Genomic DNA, 25,649 nt, shown 5'->3' on the forward strand with positions numbered 1-25,649 from the left:
ATTTTTTTTTTGCACTACGCGGGCCTCTCACCGCTGTGGCCTCTCCCGTTGCGGAGCACAGGCTCCGGACGCGCAGGCTCAGCGGCCGTGGCTCACGGGCCCAGCCGCTCCGCGGCATGTGGGATCCTCCCGGACTGGACTGGGGCACGAACCCGTGTGCCCTGCATCGGCAGGCGGGCTCTCAACCACTGCGCCACCAGGGAAGCCCGAGACCTCAAAGCTTTTGAGGCACCCTTATCACATCAGTGTAAACAGGAGGCCACCAATGGTTTGGACAAACCTGTTGCCAAAGTCAATAACCTCCTCTTAGATTCTCCCGCAGTATTTGGTGCTACTGACAACCCCCTTCTTTTTGAAAGTATTGCCAAAAATTTCAAGAGAACTATCAATCACCCTTGATAAAAATTTCCTCCCAAAACAGAAATTGGATTGACCATAATCTATAATTCATCTTACATTATACAACACAGGTATATGACACATCAATGTCTTACTGTTTAAAAAAAAAAATCACCTCCTGCTTCCAAGAAATTGTAATAAAAATCAAAATGGAAACTACAGCAGAGAGTTTATTGCTTAATTGACTCAACATCCAACACACCGTATTCAGACATTTCTGGATTACCGATGACTCAAAAATCCTCTTTGTACTGGCATTTGATGTAGAAATTAAAGCAAAACATCAACATATTAGCAAATCTGGAGCAGAAGCTTCTTTGCTGAAAATAATATTTTTCCTTACCAAGAAACGTTCTCTTCTCAAGAGAAGTGAGTGTTGCATCAAGACAACGTCTCTGTGAAGACTTGGGGAAGTTTTGTCTTCTGGTGACAAGAACCTGGCTTGAATTCATTCATTCATCAAACAAGATCATGTCTCACGATCAGACTCGCAAACATGAAAGCACAGCAATAAATTTTCAACGGGAAGAACACTTCCCACTGCTAGAGAGTTCTTATACTACACATATCTGGAGCTTCAGAGGTCAATTAATTGATGTTAATCAACCTGGAAACAGTTCTTCTCACAAAGGAAATGTAGCTTTCCTATTGGAAACATAAGCTTCTCAAGGACATTCAGAACTAAACTAAACAGAAAACGCCTCTTTTCAAGCATCCAGTCCCCGCTTTGGGGCAAAACGGCCCAATATTTCTCCTCTTAAGAAGAGTCCCGTTTGATATGAGAAAGTTGAAAGCATGACATGGTCTTGAATCACATGTTTGTACCAGGAGAGTCCTCAGCTCCCAGTGCGGCTACACACACAGGAAAAGAGTGTAATAAAATGATCAAGAACATGGGCTTGGGAGCCCGGCAGAGGACCTGGGTTCTAACCTCGGCCCCAACGGTTATGGGCATGTGCACCTGGCACGGCAGAGACCACGAGAATGTTCTCCACACTGACTCCTCTTCCCAGGAAAAACCTCTAGGGACCAAGGGACCAAATTCTGGCAAACGGCATGTGGCGGAAGTGACATAACGACACATCCAGGCACTGCTCTCAGAGCATCACACAAGACCCTCCAGATCCCTGAGTTACCACCTGGAGGCCAAGTGCCTTCATCCAACTATGACACAGCAGAAATTTAACCTTTGCTTGGAAGCCCCTGAGATTTGGGGATTGGTGTGTGACTACAGTCGAGTGTCCCTCTAATATTCTTGGCCAAGTTACAAAATCCCCTGTGTCTCAGATTTCTCATCTACAAAAATGGTATAATTAAGAGTGTTTAACTAGGAGATTGTTCTAAAGAGCAGCCTTGGAAAGCACTTAGCACAGCCCTGGCACGTGGTTACACTGAATAAACACTAGCTATTAGCGTGTGCACGCGTCTGTGTGTTTGTGTGCACGTGTGTGTGTACTACGGCAAAAAGCAGGTGGAGAGGGACTTCCCTGGCGGTCCAGTGGTTTAGGACCCCGGGCTTCCACTGCAGGGGGTGCGGGTTGGATCCCTGGTCTGGGAACTAAGATCTCACATGCTGTGGAGTGCGGCCAAAGAAAAAAAATGTTAAGAAGAAAAAAAAAAACAGACGGAGAGATAGAACTAGATGCTAAAAGGGGAGAGAAGGGCTGTTCCCACAGGACGTGGGAACTGATAAAGTAGAAACCAGCCTAAGAGAACTGCAGGAACAAGTCAGGAGGCAGCTGAGCAAAGAGACAGTTAGGTACCAGATTTCCTAGATCTCTTCTACCTCTGCTTGGGATGTCCTAGAGCATGAGGAAAAATGGAGGCTATGGGGGAAGGACTCCCACAGCCCCAGTTCCAGGAAAGGCCAGTGAAGTTGCTACTGGAAGTCAGAGAGACCCTGATAGAAACAGGATGGCTGAGAGAGCCCAGCCGATGTGAAGCCACCTTTGGATAAAGTAGAAGGTGAGAGAGGTGAAGACAGAGCTACAGATTCAAGGAGAGCAGAAAAGATTTTAAATAGCTGCTGTGGTTCTCTAGCTGCTTTACATTTCTATTAAACAAGAAAGAACTTCTTTTATGTGCTAGGGTTTTCTCACAGGTGGACAACTGTATACAAACTCTATGCAGTTCAAGAACCAGAAAACAGCATGACGTAAATGTCAGTGGAGATTATGTAAAGTTGTTTAAGCTGTGACCAGTGTACAAAGGTATGTATCTCTAAAATAAAACTGTATGTTATTTCATGAAAACTGGATAGACTTAAACCTGTAATATTCAGGAAATTGAAGAACAACTGTTAGAACGTCGTTTATTAAAACAATAACAACTTACAAACGTGGTGTTATAAAATAGCTTTGTTGTTTTAATAGAAGAAATAAAAGATGGTCACTTTGTAAATCAAGATCTGTTTGCCATATCTCAGCTTCCAGCACGATTCTAATGAATATACTGGAAATCACCAAACTGTCCCTGAGTCTAATTATCAAAATCCAATTCTTAGAGCACAACTCTCTGTTCCTGAAGCTAATTGAAAATCAAAGTACTATTTTTATTGTTATTGTTGTTATTAGAAGAACCAAGGAGAATGCTGTATTTCTGTATGCGCCACCTGGAAACACCCAGAAGAAGCCATGATGTGCTATCCACGTGGAAGATATTAAATCACCTTAGATGATAGAGGTGAAATTCTTCTCCCCACTAATAAGCAAAAAATAATTTACAGTGCTTCTGGAAATTTCAAATCAATGGTTAAACACTGACAGTGCAGAAATGCCTAAAATGAGAATAAGCACAGTTAAAAATGTATAAAGTATACAGTCATTCCAAATTCTATCAGCAGCTTTCTAGAGAAGGGGGCACAGTGTAAACGTTTCATATACTATGTATTTATAGAAATGGAGTATTTTTGAAGAAGAAAAATAAAGTTAGAGTAAAAGATAAAATATCCCAATTTCAAACCATATATACAAAAATCAAATTCATATTAATTAAATACTTTGCTGAAAATCAAAAATTTTAAATGCCTGGTAGACAATATACTTGAATATCTTTTAGATTTTTAGGAAGGAAAATATTTTCTTAAAGAGGACATAAAATGTAGTAACTAGAAAAGCAAGGTTTGCAAAATATAATTAGAATGCCCATTCATCAAAAGATCCCTCAAAGTTTTGGGATTAATATATACACATTCCTATATATAAAATAGATAACCAGCAAGGACCTACTGTATAGCACAGGGAACTCTACTCAATATTTTATAATAACCTATAAGGAAAAAGAATCTGAAAAAGAATATATATCTGAATCACTGTGCTATACACCTGAAACTAACACAATATTGTAAATCAACTAAACTCCAATTAAAAAAAAAAAAAAAGATCCCTCAAAGTGAAAAGACAAATTACACACTTGGAGAAAATATCTTCAATTCATACAATTGACAATGACAGATGATTAGAACAAAAAAGAAACAGAGAACTCTTGCAAACCAATGAGAAGAGCGCACACACACACACACACACACACACACACACACACACACAAATCTGGACAACAGACAGGAAAACAATGACCATAGGAAGAGGAGCCCAGCATCATTAGCGAACCACAAAATACAGAGACCACCATGAGGTACCTTTTCTACACCCATTCAGTTAGCAAAAATTAAAACTTCTGATACTACAAAATAGTAAAGAAAATCTGAATCCATAAGATCGCTTATGCATTTCATTTGTGCAACCACCGTGGAAAACAGTTTGGCAAGACCGACTATAATTGATCAGTCATATATGTTATGTTCGAGCAATTCCACTCCTAGGTACAACCGAAAACAACCCCTAGCACGTAAACAATGGAAGGCATACAAGAATGTGCTTATCTGTGCCTGTCCACAGGAGAATAGAGCAATGAAATTTTATATAGCAATCCAAAAGAATGAACTGCAACCGTGTAGCTGCATCTCAGCAAGACAGGATCAAGTGAAAAAAGTAAGCACCAGACAATTACACGCATGGTAACATAACATGATTCATGCATGATACTGTTTTTATAAATTTGAGCACAGTGAAAACAAAGATAAAATCTTCTGTAAATACTAAGATCATATAAAGAGGAAAACAAAGGACGGATCAACTCAGGATTCAGGCTGACTTAGCTCTGGATGGGGAAGGGAGACCGAGGGATGGGCTGATGAGGAGACTATATGGTTAATCATCAGGTTGAACTTCTGGTTTTGGTGGCGGCTCCACCAGTGATTACTGCATACTAAAATAGCTAAGTAAATATATAAAAGCACGCTACGGACAAGATGAGAGAGTATCACGAACCAAGCATTATGGTCATTCCAATTCTATGCACCTGAGTTCCTTTAAAAATAGAGACGTCTCCTCTGAGAACAGACCTGAATAAAATATCAAACAAATCATTTCAGTCCAAACAGTGACAAGCTCCACCTACCAGCCCTGACTGAGACCATTTATACAAGGATCTTTATTCGTCCTAGCATCACTTACAGAAGAGAAATAAAACTGAAACTCTCGTAAAGACCCACCAACAGAGGAGTGGTTTAAAACATCAGGCCACGTTCATGCTCTTTCATTAATCCATTCTCAACAACACATTGTCTCAGCGTCCCGGATTCATCAGACACGGTGGGACACAATGTTGAACGGACTGATTCAGGTCCTGCTCTCACAGGGTTGACTCTGGGCGGGGAAGACAGGCAGGAATCAGAGAATCACACGTGTACACGTCCACTGCAAACAGATGAGGGCCGTGAAGGAAAGGAACGCCCAGCTATAAAAGAGGAAAAGGCAAGGAGACCCAGACTGAAGCATTCAGCTGAGACTTCCCAAGGAAAGGGGGCCAAAATGGAAACCAGGCAAAAGGGAGGCAGCAGGGAGAGCTGTCCAGGCACAGAGGCGGGGAGGTGGTCCTGCAGCAGCTCAAGCAGGCAGGGAGATAAAAGGCCAAGGCAGCTGGTCCCAGAGCAAGGTGAGCAGTGGGGTGCGATGGGGCTGGAAAGGTGGGTGAGCGACAGACCACGGAGGAGAATGACGAGGATTCTGGCCTTCATCCCAAGAGCAGTGGGAAGAAGGGGATTAAGTGGGAAAGCAACTACATCAGGTCTGCCCTGGAAAATAATCACCCAGGAGAATGGACAGTCTGGGGGCATTGACATAACGAAAGCCAGGGCTCACTTTGGCTTGATCACTCTGGTTCCAGGGCACAGCACAGTCAAGAGGAGACAGAGAAAGAGTGAGAGGTTATCTCAGTTACACAGACAAGGGGAAAAGGCAGCTAGCCTGGGGGCGGTGGCAGTGGGGCTGCAGAGAAGGGGGGGGATTTGCGAAGTCTTTAGGTGGTAAGATGGAGAACACTTAGAGGCAGAAAGGACAGAGGGTGTGGGCACTTAGGGTAGACGTCTGGCTTGTAGAAATACATGGAACACCAGAAGCTGAGCTGTGTGGAGCTGGGGACGTGATGAGCTCAGTTTTGGAATGACTGGGCTTAAGGTGGCCTGGAACATCTGAATGGAGATGGCAAGTAGGCAGTAGTCTCACCTGGAGATAACAGATTTAGGAGATGTGCTACGAAATTGTTAAAATGAATAAGGTCGCCCCGTATGTACTGACACGGAAGGATATGTATGATCTACTGATAAATATACACTGACAAAAGTAAGTTGTAGAGCCGTATGTATACTATAATCAATTTTTTTTAATATATAGAAAAATACTTAATCATCTGATCTGCAAGGGAAATATGTACACACACACACACACACACACACACAGGTCTGGAAAAAATATATCAAACTATTAACCTACCCTTATTATAGAGTTTGGGCTGGGATAGATGAGCGAAGGACTTTCACTTTTTTGTTTATGAATTTCTACATGGCAGGGCCTTGCTTCTTACAATGAGCACTTAATCATCCCAACTCCCCCTTCACTCCATCCCCAGCTCCTACATCACCCTGAATCCCTGCCCAGTGGCAGATGTTGGCAACAGGAGGAGATGGAAAAAGAAAGACGATGTCAGTTTTCCACGTTACTGATGATAAAAAAGGAGTAATTTGGTGTTTGCTTTTAAGCTGCATCGAAACAGCTGTATCAAAACGTTCACCAATAAAATGCCATTCCTGCTCCTTGAGGGTTTATAACCGAGTTGGCTGAGCAGTCAGTCAATAAGATGATTGCCAGAGGATAGAAGTCTATTGTCCACTGCCCTCTCCTAAGAGTCACCCTTTGTGCTCCGAGGATCTGAAAGTCTCATGTAAGATCAATGAATCCCCCACACTAACCAAGGAATGTTAAAGACTTGCCCCATTGTGCAGGACGGTGTTCCAAGAACTTGGACGAATGAACATACACGATCACAAGGAAATGAACACAAATGAGAGGACTGGGTGGCATTACCTAACAGCCTGCATAGTTTAGCCTAAATTCTTCCTAAGTTACTTAGCATAATCACTCAGCACAGCGCCAGCCCACACTCAGCACATATTTGCAGAATTGTCTTTGAAACATCCAGGCCTCTACTTGACCAGGAATATCATTACTCCCGAACAAAAATGGTGGAATGCTAAGACAGTAGCACCCTAATGTCAGAAAGCCAGCCAAAGAACATGATGTTTATCCCCATAGGAACTTCCTTCCTCCAGTCCCATCAGCATGGGCTGATGGAACCAAATGAGACCTTAAAGTCACCTGTCCAACAATGTATGCTTAACCATCCTTAATTAATAAGTGTCTATTCTACAGAGAGACCCATAGTAACTATTAACTATGGAAACCTTACCAGCAAGGCAAACACAGGTGAAGTTGCCCCCATCTTGCTTTTCATTCGCATCAACACAGCTCGCATTGTTCTGGCAGGGTTTCCTCTGGCAGGCGTCAAATTCTTCACAGAAAGTACCCGTGTACTGATCATCACAGTTACACGAAAACGTTGCCTAAAACACAAACATACAGTGTATATTACTTGAGTCCCCTAAAATGTGTGCGTTGACTGTGAAACTCAAAGTTCAAACGTACCACTTACTTTTATAATTATACCAACACTAAGTATTTTAATCTTATCACTTATATCGTGATCTGCTTAAAATCATAGCTTAAAAAAAAAGTCTATTTCTTTACAGTTTGATTTCAAACATGTTTTTTATTGATATGTATCTCTCAATGGTTTTCAACCTTCCGAAACCATAAATGGAAAGAATAATTATTTTAAGCAAAAAATAAAGTTTTGCTGACCTGACATGGAAATGAGAATTATGCCAGAGCAGATATATTGAGCTACAGTCATTAAATTAGATGTCACTCCAAATGAAATCCTTCAGCATAGATAGTGCTTGCGACAAAAGCATCATGAAATGTGGCACGGGGCCCACCCTTCCAGATCACTGAGAGAATTTACCAAACCACTCTGTCAGTCAGGCTCAATGTGCAGCCACGCAGATGACCTGAGTGTAAAAGGGAAAAGGAAAAGGACCATTTTGTTTGGTTTGTTATGCTAGTAAAAGGCCATAACTCAGACGCAGAGAACTGCATTTGACTGGAAGCTTCATTTCTGAGGCAGTTGTAAAATCCAAATAAAACTGAGCCTTCCTGCTCTCTTCCTAATGCTGGCCTGAGGGTGGTGATGCATCTAAAAAAAAAACACAGATCTGGCTCCAAAGCCTGGTGTAGATGTGACTGCAGATTCTCATGAAGGATGGAGAGGAGGAAGCAAAGGAGAATGGCATAAATAGAACGTACTGCATAAAAAAAATAAAAACAAAACGGACCAAAGCACCTTTCCCAGCTCTCCCCAAGCCCCAACACGTCAGGCAGGTGTTTCAAAGCCCCGCCCACAGCCTCTCCCAGCCCTGCCTCCCTCCCTCCCTCCCTCTGGAGGGCGTGGGGGACCCAGCCTCCTGCCCTTGATCTTACAGAGACTCTCTGGGCTCCTCCAGGTATTGTTAACTCAGGATCCCACCCCGTACCCACCCACCCCCACCAAGCACTACACCACATCTTTTCTCTTAAAAAACGAAAGGGTTGTCTTCTTCTCTTTAATTTTTTTTTGTCTCTTAATCAAGTTTTATACTTCCCGTCCATTTCTTGATTAATTTACTCCTGAATATTTAGATTTCTTTGTAGCTATTGCTAATGAGATCCTTTCCTCACCCCTTTCTTGTGATACCCATCATACTTGCTAGCGATGATTACTGACATGTAAAGTGCTAACGTTATGTTACCTGTCATCACCCTGAGCTCTCATTACAGGTCAGAGGTTTTAGTTGATTCTCTTGAGTTTTCCAGATAAAACAAGCCCCGCCCCCCCCACAAAAAAAGGGAACATCAATTGCAAATCATGATAATGTCACCTTCTCTTCTCTAATCCTCATGGTTACATTGGTGGCACATCCAGAATAATTTTGATTTCAAAGGGAGGTTTGTAGAATTTATCACTAAGTAGAATGCTTGGAACAATGATCAAATTTTATCAAATGCCATTTTAGCTTCTATTTCTAAAAATTACCTTTTTTATCTCTAACCTATCAGTACGTGAACTGAATGTTTAAATTCCCTACTACGGACTCCTTACATTTCTGGAAGGAAAACCCACAGAGGTCATTAGGTAAAATTGTTTGACGGCTGCATTCTATCTGTAGTTCTATTTCTATGGCTTCCATCTAACTTGCCCTAACCCACAGACTCCTTTTCTAAGAAAAACTGCCCCTTGCGTGGTGAGATCATAGCTTACACCATAGGAGGGTGCCCCTTGCCACAAGCGACTAAACCAGGAGTGGATGCAACTCTGACCTCAGCAACCAACCAAGAAGCCAGACAGTCAAACATGACATTCAGCTCAACCCAAACAGCCAGATTTTATGTAGGTGTCTTTCTTTTGTTAGATGAAGTTGTAGCTGTTGTTGTTAAGGGAATATGACCCATCCTTATAAACTGCATAATCAAGTCCTCTTTAGTTTAAGGACACACTCTTCAATTATATCTTAGAAACTAGAACAACTGGAATAAAAGCAATGGCCTTTTCTACTTAAGGTAGAGGTAAATTTTCTACCTTCTGTTTCTATCATCTCATACCTCCTTGTGGCAAACGGAAGTTCCCTCTGCATTCTAGCAATAGTTGACTTCTTATCTGTTTTTTTCTTGATGCTGTGAGTTTTTTCCCCTTTTGTGTGTTTGTATAGACTTTGTAGTTGAAAGCTGGGAAAAGCTCATTAAGGACTATTAGAAAGACAGCCTTGTAATTAGAACTCCTTTTCTGTCTTCTACCTAAATAGATGCTTCTCCAAAGAAGATATACAGATGGCCAACAGGCAAATGAAAAGATGTTCAACATCACTAATTATTAGAGAAATGCAAACCAAAATTACAATGAGGTATTATATCACTCTGGTCAGAACGGCCATCATTAAAAAGTCTACAAATAACAATTCTGGAGAGGGTGCAGAGAAAAGGGAACCCTCCTACACGGTTGGTGGGAATGTAAATTGGTGCAGCCACTATAGAAAACAGTATGGAGGTTCCTCAAAAAACTAAAAATAGAGTTGCCATATGATCCAGCAATCCCATTCCTGGGCATATATCTGTAGAAAACTCGAATTTGAAAAGATACATGCACCCCAATGTTCAGGGCAGCACTATTTACAATAGCCAAGACATGGAAGCAACTTAAATATCCATCAACAGATGAATAAAGAAGATGTGGTACATATATACAATGGAATATTACTCAGCCATAAAAAAGAACAAAATAATGTCATTGCAGCAACATGGATGGACCTAGAGATTGTCATCCTGAGTGAAGTAAGTCAGAAAAAGAAAGACAACTACCATATGCTATCACTTATATGTGGAATCTAAAATATGATACAAGCAAACTTATTTACCAAACAGAAACAGACTCACAGACATAGAAAACAAACTTATGGTCACCACAGGGAAAAGGGGGTGGGGAAGGGATAAATTAGGAGTTTGAGATTAGCAGATACAAACTACTATATATAAACAAGGGCCTACTGTATAGCACAGGGAAGTATATTCAATGTCTTATAATAAACCATAATGGAAAAGAACATGTATATACATATATGTATAACTGAATCACTGCTGTACACCAGAACTAACACAACATTGTAACTCAACTATACTTCAATGAAAAAATAAAAATAAATAAATAAAAATTATAAAATAGCTCTCTCTTCTAAGGAAAATCTTGTCCTTGCTCAAATGGACAACGGCGCACAATGCTGATATTTGCAAGAGGCTGTCTGGAGCCCCTTGTGCATCTGCAGAGCTGTGACCGCCTCTGAATGTAAAAGCTGTGCATACCCAGCTGGCACAATTCCAAACCGGGCCTCAGCATCATAATAAATTACTCCGTGTGACTATTTCTGGCTGCTGTCCACTAAAAATTACTTGGTTTGTATCCAGTCATTCCATTTTTCAGATAAATTTCTCTGGTCATTTGGGGGATACATTTTGCATATAATTCATCTGGCAAGTTCCATGGAAAATATGTTACTTGTGAAAATAAATTATTAAACGCCCCAAATCAAATGTCTTTCAGTTAGCATTGATTGAATTTAAATATATATATATACTTTTTTAAAAATTGAATTATAGCTGAATGAATTGAAAGATAAAACGAAAGCCGCACATTTTGTTTTAAGAAGGAAGCTTGAAAGAAACCTTAAGAAATTGTTGAAACAATTGCTTTTGACCAAGCAAAGCACTGAATTGATTCTAAAACTTTGACTGATGGATGAGGAAGAAGATTCACAAATATTTACATACTCTTGACCATAAAATTTTAGTTAAATCTTTGCGTATTATGTGTCACGCTGTCCATAAAGTTAGATTTCTTCTGAAGTCTACTTTCTAAGAATGAAGAGCTTTCCTATATTAAAAGGATTTTTAAATAGCTTCAAGACTTTGACTTGTAAGGGGCCATAAATATTTATTAGGAAACTATGTTTTTAGCATATTTATTGTAAAAACAAAAAAAACTGTGTTTGATCACTGATGTATAAACCATTCTATCAACCTTGAGTTTAACACACTGACTATGATAGCGGTAACCTATGTCCAACTGAGTTAACTGACGTAAGAGACAAAATGGACTTAGTTAAAATTAGTAGCATAGCTAAGTTACAGAGAGGGACGTCCTTGCAAAATTATTGTATATTTCTAGGTAAAAATATTTTTTCAAGTAAAATGAAAAATGACCCTCAGAGCTTAATTTTGAAAATCAATACAGAATCTCAGTTTTCCTCAATAGCTTGAAGTCAGATATTCCATTTGTACAGTAATGAAACTTTCTCACACAGCGGTAGGAAGCTTACTTTGAAAAGTTCTAGCTTAAAAAAATTTCAGTCATAGCTGCGTTCACTTATTCACCCATATATATTGAGCACTTATGAAGAGCCAGGCACTGTTCTGGGGACACAAAAGTGAACAAGACTCTCTCATGGAGATTATATTCTAGTGGGAGTGACTGACAAACGAAATGATTAATAATAAATTCAGGGATAAATGCTGTGGGGAAAATTAAGTAGGGAAGGGGAAGAGAAGGGTCCTATAAGAAACATCCCTTTAAAATCTACTATTGCATTTACCATGAGGACGTTGGCAAGAGCGCATATGCCATACGTCATTTTCTACCTCATTTATAAATTCCTTCCCAAGAAAATTCACTCATATAAAAGTTTTACTAGTCATAAGAACTGATGTTTTGTCCTCATGAATGATGGAGATAATGTGACTGCTCATTCTTTTTCCTTTTTGATTTGGCTGCCATATGCTCAGAGGCTACTAGAAGTTCAGTTTTAACAACACTCTAGGGCTCTGTGACCTACTATATGACTGTTTCCTCTTTCCAACTAGGATATCACTTTTTAATTTATATTTTCTCTGACTCTAACTTATTTTCTTGTATTTTTATATTTCAATACTTTACAAAATAAAGAGCCAAATGTCTGAACAAATAAATCTAAATTCCCCAGCATGGCACACAGGTCATTGGCAATCTGGCCCCAGCTTACTTTTTCTGTCTCATCCTCTGCAATTTTCACCTCTCAGTAAAGCCTACGTGTCATGAACAAATCATCCCAGAGACAGAAGGGGATTTTTTTTGTTGTTTTTTGGCTGTGCTGGGTCTTCCTTGCTGTGTGTGGGCTTTCTCTAGTTGCGGCGAGTGAGGGCTACTCTCCGTTGCAGTGTGCGAGCTTCTCACTGCGGTGGCTTCTCTCGTTGCGGAGCCCAGGCTCTAGGCACGCAGGCTTCAGTAGTTGTGGCACACGGGCTCAGTAGTTGTGGCTTGCAGACTCTAGAGCACAGGCTCAGTAGTTGTGGCACATAGGCCTAGTTGCTCTGCGGCATGTGGGATCTTCCCGGACCAGGGCTCGAACCTGTGTCCCCTGCACTGGCAGGAGGACTCTTAACCACTGCGCCACCAGGGAAGACCAGAGAGAGAAGCTTTTTGAGGAGCTTTATTTTTCTCTTTCAGAGTCAGAATTTAGCAATTCTTGTTTACTGTCTCCCTTAAACAAAGTATACAGAAAATACACATCTCTTTTTGGTGTCCCAGTGACATCAGTGAACATAAAAAACTCAGCCAACTAGACACTGAAGCTCATTGTTTATAGAGCTTGCTCACATTGAATTATCTCTTTAATCTTCACCACATCTGTCAGGTGGGTATTCCCAGATCCATTTTAGGAGCTGGGAACAGACTCGACAGAGAGGTCAGATAAATTGTTTAAGGTGTCCCAGTTGGCAAGTGTAAGGTCAAGGCTTAAAACAATATCATCCAATTCCAAGTTCTTTTCCACTCACAGCTGCATATCATCCTATCATCACCGCGATGATCTATGGGTACCATAGACCCATGTGGGGACGTACTTCACCCTAACTCTAAAGTGACCCCCAATGACAGTAGTATTTTATTTCCAGCTCCAGATTTCCGTAGTTTTTCCACCTCCTCCCTTGCTGTCTGGCTGTCTTCCCTATCAGCATCATTGACTGTTCTTTGGGTTCACTGATCCTAATTTTCTTCAGCCTTAAGAAAAATAACAAATCTATTCAAATAATGTGTCAAAATAGAGTAAAAACCTCCTTCCTGGGGGTTGAATGCATCTCTTGTACATAAAGTGCCTAATCACTCATGGACAGACTTGGAAACTTTGGGCGATTCTTCACCAGAATTGGAGGTCCTTGATGTCTGCATACATAATAGACATTTGAGTGTTCACTGAATAAAGCTGACTTTATAGTCTGCTCCTTAAAGGTAGACTTGCATGAGAGTTCTGTGCAGGGCAAGGGTCCTCTTCTCCTACTTCCTTGTCTATCGCTGATGATCTTGTGATTTATTAGAATCAGAGCCACTTATACATTCTTCCTCCGCATCTTCACGCTAAAGGGGAAGCTGGAACAAGGATTAGGAGGACAAACCTGAACCAAAACCTCTGAAAATGGAAAGGAGATGATTTAAACCACTCCTGCCTAACAGACCCTCAAAGCCAACTTCAACTTCCGTCATGGATCAGCCTGATTGCAAACAACATCTGGGCGATTCAGAGTTAAATGTCTGAACATCTGCAAAGTCAAAACTCTGGCTAATGAGTCGATAATTGCTGAAAGTAGGCGATGCAGACATGGTAGTTTGCCAAATGACTCTCTCTACTTTTATGCATGTAGAAATTTCCCATAATAAAAAATTCGTTGTTTTTATTTTAAGAGTCTGGCTAAATCCCAGGAAAGGAAAGATAAAACTTTGAAACGTTAGAATCACATTTCAGCATCCTGTGTCCAGCTCCTCCCTGCGGGATGTGCTATTGCATTTACTGCAGGGATGTTGTGGAGAACATTGTGCACACATCACCGGGTCCCCGTACATCAAGTCCCACTCCCGAAATTCATTTCACATCCAGCTGCCAGGAAAAGCTCTGCTTGCCCTAAGGGACTGACATGTCTTCTCCTGTGGACAATATGAATCACATAACTGAGCATATTTCCCTCTGAACAGTCCAGTTTTCTTGAAGAGAAGGCTCAACCATTCCTAGGCCAAAGGAAGGCGTGGCCACCTCTCAGCTTGCCCAGCATGCCAGGGTCATGAGCAGGGCACAGCCAGCCCAGGCCACAGCTGGGAGAGAATTCCTGCTTACAGAGCCTACGGGGAAACATTCAGAAGACCTCTCTAAACTAGTAGTCCCCACACGGCAGGGTCAAGAAGTAGAGTCTGTTTCCGACGTTGCAAAGCTCTGGAATATTTTTGCTCCCAGTTAATGGAGGAGCAGTTGTCCGTGAAGATGACCCCTCAGTAAGGGCTTTCTGTAGCCCCCTGACAGAGTGCTTATATTGCTCTAAGATGACTTCAGGGAAGGAAGGCAATGAATCCTGTCTAACTCATGAAACAATGAAGCATTAGTCAGATTCTAACCTGAGCTGTCCCATCATGCCAACTGCATTGACCCTGAATCTGTGGAGATGAAGGCCACAGAAGCCTCATCCTTGTCGTTCTAAACCAGGAGCTTATTATTCCAGCTCTAGGGACCACAGCAGGTGGTCATTCAGGTCTGAAATTACATAGTTGACAAACACTAAAACCTTGATGGAAAGCAGTGACCATAGCGCACATTTTTATTTCATTAAACACAGGTGGCCTGTAACTAAAGGGTCAGAAGATCAGTCTAGCAAGTTCTTTTAGACATGTAGAATTCAGCCTTTTACTAAACCCAGATTTAGTATTTCAAGAGACAGAACGGATTATTTTAACATAAAACTTGAGAGACTATCTGGGAATTCTATTTATGATGTAAAAGTCCTTATAAATGCCTTTTCCTGAGCCCAGGCCACACAAGAACACCTGGAGCCCAGCCACAGAGACAGACTGTTGCCTCTTGTTGGGAACACATCGAGCCATCTCAAAGGAAAACTCGTTATGAATTACATTTTAAAAATTCTTGTCCATTGGCTGGGTCTCACTGTTCTATTATTCACATTTAATTTAAACAACATACTCTCATTGCTTATAGCTCATAATCTTATTTTCCCATTAGTCTTAGATATGCTATTGCTCTTCTATTTGGGTTCATTAATTTCAAATGTAGTAGCTTATTTTTTTTCAAGTAAGCTTAGAAACATGCAGATCATCTAAACATTGAATGCAAGACGTGACATTCATGAATTCCTAGAACTCGTTTCTTTGGCTTAAACATTAAATTCTAAACGATAGAAACAATAATGAATGAGACAGCCATATTCTTTCCTTCCAAAAGACTTTGTAGTTCACTTGATTGCTCAAGGGAGAAGAAAGTAAATGTCTTTCAGGAAATTTTGTAAAAGACTTTCTTCCTAAAATTGGATGTATGGATTGGCAGGATGAAGATGTTCACAGCAGCTTCCAACCTTATCCCTGCAACTTATATGTGTTCTCAGCACTCTGAGTGTGGCTGTAATTAGGCATAAGATTTCCATGTAATCAGCCTCGATCTCCAGTTCACTCACATCTGTGTATTCATTTGCTGCAACATCCTAATCCACTAACAAAAGCAATATTTGACTTTAAAAAAAAAATGGATGTCATTAAAAACTCATCTTTTATTGAACTTCCCTGAAAAGAAATTAGCCTGATCCCACAAGTAAATGATATACCATTCTACTTTCTTATTTTAAAAATCAATTTAGCCTTCTAGTTATCTCCTTTGCTACATTAAAAGAAAATGATAAAGAAAAAGCTTTAATAAAGTGGACACTTTGACGTCTAAATTATTGATGAGAAGGATTCTTTGAAGAATAGAGATACTCCCCAACGTCTTCTTCAAGTTGCCTCAGAAGGAAAACGCACTACGAATTATATTTTGAAATGTAAAGCTAAGATGATAAACCACTGATAGCTTTTTCCAGAGATGGAAAGCCAGTGGGGACAAGGCAGGGGTCAAAACCATCATTTACTGAAGAAAGCCCCCGCCATATGCCAAGTACCGCGTAAGGATTCACTTAGTCCTCCCAAGAGCCTTGAAAGATCGGTATTATTTTTCTATTTCACCAATGAGGAAACAGATTGGAGAATTTAAGCAGTTGGCTCAATGTCACACTGCTAGTCAGAGACAGAGGGAGGCAGATTTGGTCTCATTGTAAAGACATTTTTACAATTTAACATACTGAGAAATGCGAGAAATTAAATTACAAAGAATGAGGGGCAGAGTTCAAACGACATTCTGAGAAAGGGAATGAGGGCAGCGTCTGTGCACAGAGCGGGAATCTGAAGGGGCTGACCTCCAAAGGCCTCTTCGGCTCTTAGATCTGACGGACCTTGGTGTCAGTCCCAAATAAGCCATAAATCCCACTGTCCTCCGCAAGTGATTCAATGCCACACTGGGGTGCTAACAACCACCTAGTGAGTTTCTTTCCTGTTCTCCCTATTAGGTTGCCAGGGGTGCCATAACAAAGCATTGAATACCACAGGCTGGGTGGCTTAAACAACAGAAATTTATTTTCTCACAATTCTGGAGGCTGGGAAATCCAAGATTAAGGTGTCGCTAAGGCTGGTTTCTTTGAAGGCCTCTCTCCTTGGCTTATAGATGGCCCTCTGCTCTCTGTGTCTTCACATGATCTTCCCTCTGTTTATGTCTGTGTCCTAATCTCCTCTTCTTATAAAGACACAAGTCACTGTCCTAAGAGCTTTGCAAAATGCAGTTACCCTCATTGTTACTGTTATTCCAATTTTATGTTTGGGGAAACTGAGGCACAGAGAGGGTGAGTAAATGGACCATGTTCTTCCAGCTTATAAATTGAAGAGTTAAAATGTGAACCCAGGGGTATCCCTGGTGGCGCAGTGGTTAAGAATCCGCCTGCCAATGCAGGGGACAGGGGTTCGAGCCCTGGTCCGGGAAGATCCCACATGCCGCGGAGCAACTAAGCCCGTGTGCCACAACTACTGAGCCTGCGCTCTAGTGCCCGCGCGCCACAACTACTGAAGCCCGCGCGCCTAGAGCCCGTGCTCTGCAACAAGAGAAGCCACCGCAATGAGAAGCCCGCGCACCACAATGAAGAGTAGCCCCCCGCTCGCTGTAACTAGAGAAAGCCCGTGCAGCAATGAAGACCCAACGCAGCCAAAAAAAAAAAAAAAAAAAAAAAAAAAATGTGAACCCAGGAAATCTGATTCCAGGATCTCCCCTTTATGTAAAAGAAACTACGGTCAAAGTGAACCACGAACGACCATGTAGCTTAGTAAGAAAAAAAACACTACATTGCCTGTTGAGATCCTATTCCTAGTTCTTCCATCTCTTTGACCTTGGGCAAGAAATTTACATTATTTAGGACTTTGTTTCCTATTGGACCTCAGGTAATAATAGGAGAAAATGAAAGGAGATGTGCTATAACCAGAGATTCTTTAATTTATGTTGTTGGCTTTAAAATTTTAACTGTTGTAAGATCTACAATGATACAACAGATATTCGAGAACACCTATCCAATAACAAAGGGGTTCAGCACAGTCACTTACAGATAAAATGACTGCATCAGTGACACAGGAGGAGTAAGTGGTTGACTGGTCCCTCTTCCTAGTTCCTGTTTGAGTCAGGTGATGAAAATCAGCAAATCAAATCACAAGCTAGATTCAGGGACCAGGATATATAGGTGGAGATTAGAAATTAGGCTTGCGTAAGATCATCAAAACCCTCAGTCTCTTTTTTCCCATTAAGATTGCACTGGCCCTTTACAAATCTTGGAGACAGGGAAGGTGAAGTGCTCAAATGGATGTGGAGACCAGGCAGGAGGTGCACTTGCACCTGGTCCAGGTAAAAGGTACAGCACCTGATCCCTATAGAGAAGCCCCAGCTCCCTGCCCTGACTGTTCAAACAGTCTGATTGCCCTGAGTCTATCCATAGATCATTCCTGAGTGACAGTTTTTGTTCTTTGGGGGATAACCCATAGAGTTCTCAAGACCTCTGTCACCATGTGACACTCTAGACCCCCAAATGGGGAGACAAACCTGAAGAACTCCACCTGATGGACACTCATTCAATGGCTCCTCTCCCAGAACATCTCTCTCGTGTGTGGTTTCTCTTTCTTCTTTCTTCCCTCCATCTTCCATCCCCGTTTCCTGTTTATCCTCATTCCCTTTGGGCTCCTTCGCATACATGGTCTATTACGTTCATGGGCCACGGCTAACCCAACATGCATCCCCAATTCCTATCCTTAGCCCGTACGTAAGCCTTCCTCTGTACATTTATAACTTTAACCTATGTTTACTTTCCTATTGGACCTAGAATTCTCCTTTGCCTTGGTCTTCAGATCTATTTTCCTCTTAATAGGTTATTTAATAGTTTACGTACTTTTGTGGATAGTCACAAAGCCAACCCAAAGAGAGAGACTGCAAATAAACAAAAAAGTAAACCACAGCGGAGTTGGTATAAAGGATCAGCTCAGCCTTCCTTGTGGGGGGGTGAATGCAATTCTTCAGCCCCTTGCTCTCCTACTGAAATGAGAATATACACATGAATCAAGATTGATTCTTCTTCTTATTGTCATTGGTATCATAGCCTAAATTCCAAGAGGTCTGTCTTGATTGTATGATCCCTGACACCACACCGTGGCATTTAACTAAAAATACCTCTTCAGTATTGAATGGGAAAAAACTATCTTTCCATCTTATTGTGAATGATTTCATTTATATAGAGTCCCCGATCTGATGGATGTTTTTCTTTATTGAATTTACACTCACTCAAAGTGAAGTAACACCAGCAGATGTGGGAAGGTCCTATCATTCATTTTAATTAAATCTTATCTCACTAAATGTTTGCTGCTTTCATGATTTTAACATTGAACACAAGGCAGGTTATATCTAATAGATGCGTTTCTCCAGGATAATTAGAAAAGAATCATCCTAACAACTTCCAAAAGAAACTCATCAAACGATCTAACTCAGGGATGGCAAAAGAATTAGCTAAGTTCACAGGCAAGGTGGATCTTGCTTGCTTTCAAACTGTTTTTATTAATCTATAATATTCTCATGAATGAAGCGATCTCTTCTAGGTGATAATTTAATCCTCCAATTCTGAATGAGAGAAAATCTGCATACAAATGTTTAATGTAAGAACACTAACACTGCTCATATCATCCTTCCAACAATTTCTTGGTTAGTATATTATATTTGAACCATTTTGATGCTTGAAGTTTCTTTTCTAATTCATTTATGACTCTTAGAATAGGATATCAGGTTTAGGTTCTTTATTGGAAAAAGAAAGGTATCGCATGCTTAATTCCCTAGAGCCTCGGGACTGCCGTCATCAGAGGGTGGTAATGAAATGTCCATGTCACAGAAAATCCTTGGGCTAGCACAGATTCGTGTAAGTGCTGGAAAGAATCTTAATCTCACTTCCTGGTTCATGTGCACAGGCTTGATGAAGGCTGATAGACCCAGCAGTGCTGTCATACAGGACAGTCCCTAGTGGAGAAGCCAATCTCAAATAATTTTCTCTAATTATAATTTTTAAATGCTTGTGTTGGAAAGGAAAAAAAATTCCATGAGCTAGCCCAAATTCCTGCCTTCTCTGAGAGCGGCATAAATAGGCTTTAGCTACGGAATGGGGCTCAAGGTCATTTATGGCATCGGATGAGCACTTCCAAGGCTTCTCAGACTCCTCTAAAATAAAACTGGTTTTGTTTATTTGGCATAACATCTGTCTCAGAAGTATGGCTCAAATGCCACCAGCCTCCCCTGTTTCTAAACTTAGGAAGAACTGAAAACCAAACACAAGACTCTGATTTGCTGACCAATCTGACAAAGCTCACCTCCCCAAACCCAGGTCCCCCTCAGACCCAACACCTCCAGCTGGATTCTAGAATTACCTACTCTTCTCTCTCCTACTAAAATCAGCCCCTGACTAAGCTAAGTTATTCCAGTTTTAATGACAGATAATACCTTAATGTGATACCATTTTAGGGACATTTGCATTTAAATAGGAAATCATGCCTTTATTACAAGGAATTAAGCTCAAACCCCAGGATTCCGGGCATCCCCGCCAGGCTGGAGCGTCAAGGAAATTTGGGATGAAGGGACCTCCCTAGATATCCTTGAATCTTACACGAAGTCTACACTCCTAGCCCACCGTATTCTGTCCAACAGAACAGGCAACTAAATTGTACCAATGTCTAGCTATACTTCTGTTTTTTAAAGCATTTTTTAAAAATTTCAGTTCAGAAGTTAAAAACCCTCATAATTAAAAAAAAAAAAGGATCTCCTACTACTACTGCTGGCTGGTAACTATGGTTTTGCTATTTTTTAAAAGACCCTCTCATCAGGGTTCCTCTTGGGCGACAATTGTACACTCATGAGTATTTCTGGCTAAAATTGGTATTTGCCAACGATTTTGTTTTTTAACTGCAAAATTAAAACTACATTTAGCTAAGCAGCGCTTGGAAACAATGGGTAAGAAGTAAAACAAACAGCTGATTGTCCATTTCTGTGGCCAACTGCACCTCTCTTGTCACAGCACAGATCCCAAAGACAAAATAAAACAGAAAACACTAGTATGTAGAGCATATGCTGGTGACTTGGATTCAAAAACTCAAGTATCAACTTTCTCCCAACAATTACCCTTTAAAATGAGAACTCTGCGAAGGAAATTAAACGTGAGTCTAGCCCCAAATGATTCCTGCTGAAGTCAGTTAAAATCTGTTGTACAGGCCAGAAGCATTCCCGGGTAGTTCAAAAGAGGATGAGGGGAAGCAGAGACGTCCACGGATAACAGGGTTGAAATGCCAAGTGCAACAAGGGCCACAGGAAGGTGGCTCTCGATGGAGGCAACAGATGTCACTTTTATGGTCTGTGTACCATGGCACCTTTTATTTGCAAAGCACTTTACAAAATGCTTGCACATATAGGATCCCATTGCAAATTCCATTAGGATTTTTCCAGCACCTCTACAGGCCTGCACTCCCAAGGTCTCCCATGTGCCACGGCCCTGTGATATGGACATTTCATGTTTCCCAATATCGGACAGGGATACTGAGGCTCTAGGGAATTAAGTGATGCCATTTCAGTAAGTGCCAGAGTCAGATCTTGACTCCTGAACTGCCCCGTGTCCACTGGCCTCCACCGGGCCACACAGCCTCCCACTTCATCAGAATGGTCTGTACAGATGCGGAAGCCCACACTGACATCGCCTGGACCGAGTACAGACACCATGTACTCTCTTTAAGCACACAGATATTTGGTGCAGCCTTGAATTCTCTCTCCAGCTAGATGACAATAATAATAAGGCTCCATAGGCTTCTCAATGATCTAAACAAAACTAAAATGCTAGTACCTTTGGAAGTACTACAAAATTTTAAAACTTCAACCCTTACTAAAATTCAGTCATCCCAAGAGCCTCAAAATCCCCATCCAAATATTCCAGTGAGGAAAATGTCATGTCACAGGACATGATGAGTGGAAGAGCCTTTCTACCAGGAAACAGCAGTGGAACTGATGTCTCAATAGCATCTGGTGAATTTCAACCAAGCTAAGTGGAATGCAGTATTTTTGATTAAGTTGCAAAATGAATTGTTCTTATGACAGAAATGGAAGAATAATATTATACTAATCTAAATAAGGAAGTTGCTAAAATAAATTAGAATGTATTATTTATTTTAGCAACTTGAAATAACCCTCAGGCAAAAGTCAAATTTGGGTCTGCTTCTGATCTTAGGCATCACAATATGCTATCTTTTTTTTAATCCCCCAAATCTTCCATGTGTGGAGAAATCCTTAAAATAGAAGATCAAACTTTGGTTTAAAAAAATCAATGAAAGCAATTCAAGCTAAAAGAAGGGTGACCAGATTCCAGTACAAGTTCGCACAGTCTGTGACCCTGGCCTGTGGAGCAGCCCTTCCTTAACCTAATCCAAGTACTAACTAACCCCACGCATCTTCCATTCCAGATCCCTACAAAACTTCTGCAGCAGACTGTGCTTTCATCACTTCAGCAGGTGCTTTCATGACATATAACCCATTCCTTTCATATGTTAGTTTCCACTAACCATTAATGTCTCTTGCATCAATGTTTAATTTTCTTGATTTATAGGACTTTGTTCACTTCTCTGCTACTGACACCACGTGATGGTGATTACCTGATATACTTTGCTTACCAGCACTGAAACATACACTAAATCAACCTGAGACCAGACAATAACCAGGAAAAGAATAGAGGTAAAATGTAACGAAGCAAGCATATAAAGAAAAGGAAAAGGTTAATAGGAAAGACAAACCAAAAACACGCCAGTGAATCTGGGAAAACACTTATTGAATTATAATGCAGAGACGGAAGGGAGGAAAGGGAAATGTTTTCAAGTTTTTCTACAGCTATAGACCTAAACACATGTGCATATGACTACTCTGAGAAAATATCAATAATACGGTATAAAAGCTGCTATGGGTATTTCCTCTGCTCATGTGCTCTGTATTCCCCAGTCTCCTGCCAAAACGTTGTGACCCTGTGAAAACAAGATGTGTAAATGACAGTTCTGATGTCCTGCATAATAATGACCTTTGAATTCCGAACAGCTCTGGAACTTTCCACATTTGCCAGGGCCTCTGCTGACTCCTGGAAGAGGATCACACTAGCATCCTCTGCACCCCTCCCTCCACACTGGAGCCCTAAATGTCCCTGAACATAACACACAGTCACCTCTGTCTGAGGCTAAGACATAGCTCAAATCTTCTGCCCAGAACTGTGTGGAAACCCACCACAGGGGTATAGAAGACTGTCGATTGCATGCGCAGCGATGACCCCAAGGGGACTGCAGTAGACTTGTTCTGCTTCTCCATACAGAGCAGCTGTTGTATTCCAGGGAGAGCTCTCTCATTCCCTTCCAAGCCAGTTTCTCCATCCTTTATTGACTTGGAAATAGCCTGTTTAACTGCAGAATTATCACTGATCTAGAAATTCTCCTCCAGGGTGAACTTGGAAGGGACACTTGCTTGGGGCTCAATTAAATGCTGATCTTAGCCTCCAAAAGCCCATTATGTGAAAGGAAGTTGAGCACAGAATGAGTTCCCCATTGCTGATGAGTAAAAGACACACAGGTTTGGGCCAGGTTTCCTGGGACTGTTCTTGGAGTACAAGGAAAAGGCAGTCTGAGGGAAGAAAGCCATGCGATGGCTCATGACAGTCTGACAGGTGTCGGGGTAATGCCTGTCCTACCCCTTCCCCATGGAGATGGTGGGTTCCTGGTCAGTTTCCAGTCGAGGCAAGATTAGGGTATGGTCTTCTCTGAATCTGCTTTATCTCACATTCCCTAGAAATAAACCAAGCTTCTAAATGGTTTTCATGCCAATGATAAGCGGGGATTGAGCAGATATGCCAGCACTGACCTGGCCTAGACCAGTATTCAAGGCGGCCCAGGCAAGCAGAATCACCTGCCTCCAATCTAGAGGCAAAACAATCCGGAATCCCCAGGGGCCGCTGCTTCTGAACTCGGCCACGTGATGTCTGCAATTATTTCTTCTGCTGTAACCAAGACTGTGCCTCTTATAATCTCCTGCACAAAGGGATACGACTAGAATTCGGCTTTGATGGGAAAAATCAAAAATTTGTTTCAAAGACGTAAAGCATGTAATACGATTTTTTTTTTTTTTTTTTTTTTTTTTTTTTTTGTGGTACAAGGGCCTCTCACTGTTGTGGCCTCTCCCGTTGCGGAGCACAGGCTCCGGACGCGCAGGCTCAGCGGCCATGGCTCGCGGGCCCAGCCGCTCCGCGGCACGTGGGATCTTCCCGGACCGGGGCACGAACCCGTGTCCCCTGCATCGGCAGGCGGATTCTCAACCACTGCTCCACCAGGGAAGCCCTGTAATACGATTTTTTAAAAAAACTCTATCAACAGCATTAGTTATTAGGAAAATGCAAATCAAAAACACAGTGAGCTACCACTTCACACACACTAGGATGGCAAGGATTAATTTTTTAAAAAACCCAGAAAATAGCAAGTGTTGGTGAGTATGTGGAAAACTTTAAGCCCTCATGTGTCGCTGGTAAGAATGTGAAGGGGGGGGCTTCCCTGGTGGCGCAGTGGTTGCGCGTCCGCCTGCCGATGAAGGCGAACCGGGTTCGCGCCCCGGTCTGGGAGGATCCCACGTGCCGCGGAGCGGCTGGGCCCGTGAGCCACGGCCGCTGAGCCTGCGCGTCCGGGGCCTGTGCTCCGCAACGGGAGAGGCCACAGCAGTGAGAGGCCCGCGTACCGCAAAAAAAAAAAAAAAAAAAAAAAAAAAAAGAATGTGAAGGGGTTTGGCCACTGTGGAAAACAGTTTGGTGGTTCCTCCACAAGTTAAACATAGAATTACCATATGACCCAACAATTCCACTCCTTAGATAAACACCCAAAAGAACTGAAAACAGGTACTCAAACAAATCCGTGTACCTGCACGTTCATAGCAGCACTAATCACAACAGCCAAAAGCCAGAAACGGTCCAAATGTCCATCAATGGTACATGGATAAATAAATTGTGGTATATCCATACAATGTAATATTATGCAGTCATAAAAAGGAATGAAGTACTGATACATGCTACAACATGGATGAACTGGAAAACATGATGCCCAGTGAAAGAAGCCACACACAAACGGTCACATGTTGTATAATTCCATTTACATGAAATCAAGAATAGGTAAATCCGTAGAGAGAAGAATGCAGATTGCCAGGGAGAGGGGGAAGGAATGGAGAGTGACCGCTTAATGAGAAGAGCATTCCTTTCAGGGTGATAAAAATGTTCTGGAACTAGATAAAAGTCCTGGTTGCAAAAACACTGTGAATGTACTAAATGCCACTCAATTGCTCACATTAAAATGGTTAATTTTATATCACATGAATTTCATATCAATTAAATAAAACCTTGTTTTAAAACCTCTGTCAAGCCTGTACCTGACATCACTTGACTCACTTTTCTGAAGCCCTCCACACCTCTCCTGATTCCTTCTCCTCCAGGACCTTCACCCATTAATTACACCCCACCTACCTACTCTCACATCTGTCCGTTTCTTGCCTTCAGCCTATGCCAGTTCAATGCATCCACCACTCCATAAGCAAAAACTCTTCTTTTGACCCAATTTCCCACTCAGGATACCGTCCCACTCTCTCCCTCGCCGTTCAATGCCAAGCTTATCAAAAAGGCAAGGCACCCGCTTCTCCAAGCTCTTCCTCGCTCCCTGTAATCCAGCCTCCCCACCCCCCGACCATCACTCTCCTCCCAAACGCA

At 41.7% G+C, this 25,649-nt stretch overlaps 1 protein-coding gene across 1 annotated transcript in view; it reads right to left on the reverse strand.

Moving 5' to 3' along the window:
* The window catches only part of DNER (delta/notch like EGF repeat containing), a 358,880-nt gene that overhangs the window by 133,998 nt on the left and 199,233 nt on the right, over positions 1-25,649 (reverse strand). Inside the window, exon 6 of the mRNA XM_024124691.1 lies at positions 7,204-7,357. Coding sequence (XP_023980459.1) covers positions 7,204-7,357 — 154 coding nt within the window. The remainder of the gene's footprint in view (positions 1-7,203; positions 7,358-25,649) is intronic.

The sequence above is a fragment of the Physeter macrocephalus genome, chromosome 2 (assembly GCF_002837175.3).
Source record: "Physeter macrocephalus isolate SW-GA chromosome 2, ASM283717v5, whole genome shotgun sequence".
Taxonomy (NCBI): Eukaryota; Metazoa; Chordata; class Mammalia; order Artiodactyla; family Physeteridae; genus Physeter; species Physeter macrocephalus.